The 3,752-nt window shown below is 38.2% G+C and overlaps 1 protein-coding gene across 1 annotated transcript; it reads right to left on the bottom strand.

The window, feature by feature from the left end:
* Positions 1-1,010: 1,010 nt before the first annotated feature.
* Positions 1,011-3,525, bottom strand: LOC113580356 (helix-loop-helix protein 2-like). The gene is made up of 2 exons (XM_027014859.2): positions 3,020-3,525; positions 1,011-1,991 (listed from the first exon to the last, which is right to left on the bottom strand). Exon 2 carries the CDS (start codon positions 1,949-1,951, stop codon positions 1,583-1,585), a length of 369 nt encoding a protein of 122 aa, XP_026870660.1. The 5' UTR covers positions 1,952-1,991; positions 3,020-3,525; the 3' UTR covers positions 1,011-1,582.
* Positions 3,526-3,752: the final 227 nt, after the last annotated feature.

Genomic DNA, 3,752 nt, shown 5'->3' with positions numbered 1-3,752 from the left:
TGAGCAACGATCTCCAGCCCCTTAGTTTGGTCAACAAGCTGTTCAAACGTCAGAACACAGCACGGGCGCCATAATTTCTCGTTTGTAAACACGAAAAGACATAAGACGTTTCGCAGTTTCTGTTATTTTTGTTTTATTTCAAAAAACAACTCACCAGTAAAATATGAAAAATGCCTTTGTTAAAAACCAGCAGTCACGGCAACTCTACTACAAAATATGTGCATAACGCAACAAGGGCACGACCCTGAAAAGACAAGAATTCTTTGGATAGCAGATATGTTTTCCCCGACTATAAAATAACTTATTGTATTATCCGTATCAGTGCGTTTATGAATGCACAAATAAAACGTTTCGAACGGCGACACGTAAACACCAAAAACAAAACGGATCACGTCTTATGTCATATTTGGTCATATCAGAAAGTGTGTTCTTAACTTCCTCTACCGTTTCATAAGTCATATATCATTTCGTAGGCCCGACCATAAAGGGGATTACTGTTGGCAAATTTGATTTTATGTTACTCATTAATGTATTTCAGGACCACCTGTAAATTTTTCTTCTCGTTAACAAGACATTCTCTTCAAATGGCCACGATTAGATAGCAGCCTCAAGGGTTTAACACCAGTCTTAGCTTCTTCAGCAGGCTTTCATATCTAATGAAGAATAGACTTATGAAGAAATCAGTTTTCAGAATAGCCTAGCTCTAATTTAATCACAAAAAATAAATATAATATATAAATAAACACCGAAAAGTGCAGTTCATTTCTTCTTCATGAAGGTTAAATGCCACAGTCTAACACATAGTAACGCTGTTTATGCAGTAGCCTACATACAAACACCCAACATACTGTACACTTATCTAAAACATCTTTTTTTAAAAAACAAATAATAAAAGACTGACGAAAAAACTTCATAACAAACAAACAAACAAACAAACAAACAAACAAATAAATAAATAAATAAATAAATAAATAGTTAGATAAATAAATAAAATGATAGTTAAGGTCACAATGTTATATTTTAAGCGGCACTTACGTATACGTATTTATTTTTTTTCTCCTGATTGGAAAACTACTTGCTAGATCTACAGAGCAGCTAATCGGATGGGGGAGCGCTTATCTGGTTTCTTTATGTTTCAGTGCAACTGGTGATCTTTAGCTCGCACTCTCCAGTTACAAAATGTGGTGTTTGTACCACTGTGGTCGTATAGAACTGCCACAATGGAGGCTATTCGAATTATTTTAAAGTCCCTTCTGACTTTATTGCATCTCTTATTCAACATATAGCCTACAGAAGGGACCACAGTCTTTTAAATGGTTTACAACTCTTGGAGTACTCACCATGGATAAAGGGGATAATATAGACGCTCTAAGTTGAAAACGAAGTCATTAAAGTTATTAGACTAATACCTAAAGTCTGACGAACACTTGGGTGATAGCTATGAGGTGGTATAAATCCCCCTCTCCCCTAACAACTCTGCATTAAATAATGCGGAGTTATGACTTTATACCACAGACTGCAAAATAATGATGCCATGTAGGTGGTTTAAAAACTGACCCTCATTTGTCCTTGGGGTCGTTTGCTAAACGTCCAGAACATGGTTTAGATATGAGATGTAACAAATCGCTAGTCTTAGAATTTCGATCTTGGAAAGCTTCTTGTCAGGGGGTAAGGTAGGCAGAAGTTTCCTCAGTTCGCCGAAGGCAACGTTGAAGGCTTCGACTCGAATCCTCTCTCGCGTGGCATGCGCCGACCGGTACTTGGCCGTTGCGCGCCGGCGTCTTCTCTTTTCCTCTCTGGTAAGGGCCTGCGGAGCCAGCGACTTCGTCTTCCCCTCTCCCTCCGTCGGTTCGTCCGAAATGCAGCTAACCTTGATATCGTTGAGCATAGTCTCGGCGTCGGACTGGCTCCATGGGAGATCAGGATCAGTTTGGTCTGGGCTCAGCATCATTTTCAGTCGGCAGCTTTCCCGGAAATTAGTTCCACAGGACCTGAAATAACACCACCACCAATGTCACTCCACGTAATCTATACATTAGGAAGACATAAAGCGAGTTCTGTTTGGTTTCTTTGTTTTCGGCTGTCAGAACAAATGCTCGGAAAAGGTTCGTTTTTGTTGTTTTCTTATTATCCCCACAGGCAACACTAAGGAAAGTTACTGATTAAGTGAGATAAAATGAGGCTACATACACACGGGTTCATGTCTAAAATAGATTTTTTTTAGGGTTCTGTCTTTGAAGTTTATCAAAAAGCAAAATAAGCGGAACTTAAAATTTCCCGGTATTTTATGCAGCTAAAAACTAGAAAACAAATCGCCTGTTTGGTTTATATCTGTATCTCCCTATTTGCCAATTCATTTAATGTGAGTAAATAAAAAACATACAGAGTTGTTGCTTTAAGAGGTTTTGTAATAAACTAGCCGAGATTATAATATGTTTTAGACCCCTCAACCCATTTCCCCATATATGCTATAGCGTTCAAGTCTGCACAAAATTAGTGCAAATATGATAATTTTCGAGTCATGTTTCGTAATTAAAATCATCCATCTGTCACGCTATAACGTTTGGCGCGTGCTGCCTGACAGGACAAAACGGAACAAGAATAAAAAGAGGTGCAAAAGGTTAACATCTGCTGTTGGAACTTCGGGTTTGGATCAACATTGGATCAACATAAATTTTCCTCGTTAGTGTGCATACGGTTTAAAATGCAAAACCCCTTCAAAATTAAATTGCATTTAATAAAGCCACGTTGAGGCTGCACGATTCACAAACCATAAATAAGCTCTAATTAAAGTGCAGTGCTTAAAGCAACAGTTACACAAAGAGATTTTTGGAATAACTAGCAAACACCTCTAGGTATAAAAGAATGCATGAACTAGCCAATTGAATTTTAAATTAATTTTCTTACAATAGCCTAGTCTATTATATGTCAGGAAAGTTTATTTCCATTGAGTTATTCAGCAAAGTTGATTAAATTCTAAACCGTATATGCATTATATATTTAGAAACATCTAACAAACCGTAATATGCTGTCAGGTCCAAAAAAAGTAGAACCCTAATGTCCTTGAACTGTTCACTCCAACTCTTTCCACTAATCGTGTGCGTTTCCGTGGGTTCTTTCACGAATCATCCTTCTTGCACATTAGAGATTACTTCATTCACCCTACTTACGAATAAACGTATCAAACCAGACAAAACGATCGAAATGTTTCTTGTGGTTTTTCTCGAACTGTATTGTATTTCGAATTGCAGCAGCAAGCAATTTTAGACAATGCAGTGTATATTTTTTCTGAAGAATAATACATGAGTTGCCTCTTGGAGATAAAAATCTTGAAGAGGTGATGTCTCTTGACCCCTGGCTTCAGACAATAGAGATGGCAGTGCAGATAAGATTATAAAGAAAGTGCAAAAATGTTGCCAGTCCTCCTGAATGAGACGGCAATTACAAGAACAACGTGCCGATAAGGTATACAGTCCTTAAATCGAAAAGCATTTCTGATTAATTTTCACGTCCTTTCTGTTTAACAATCACTGTCGTGTCCGGTTTTGGAAACGCTGAGATCAGACAAAATAATACTTCCTAGTGAACGCTCTCTGGAATGACGGGGAGATGGAATATATTTGTGGGGTGGTATTGTCTAACACCGCCCCTTCCAACATCACACCTCCCTCTTTCGCCCACCCATATCCCCCCCACCCCTCGAAGGACCATGGAGCAGGATAGACCGATAAAAAAAAAGCAAAACAAAACAA

This window comes from Electrophorus electricus, chromosome 16, assembly GCF_013358815.1.
Source record: "Electrophorus electricus isolate fEleEle1 chromosome 16, fEleEle1.pri, whole genome shotgun sequence".
Taxonomy (NCBI): Eukaryota; Metazoa; Chordata; class Actinopteri; order Gymnotiformes; family Gymnotidae; genus Electrophorus; species Electrophorus electricus.
The sequence above is the reverse complement of the archived record's forward strand: the minus strand, read 5'-3'. Positions and strand labels throughout refer to the sequence as shown.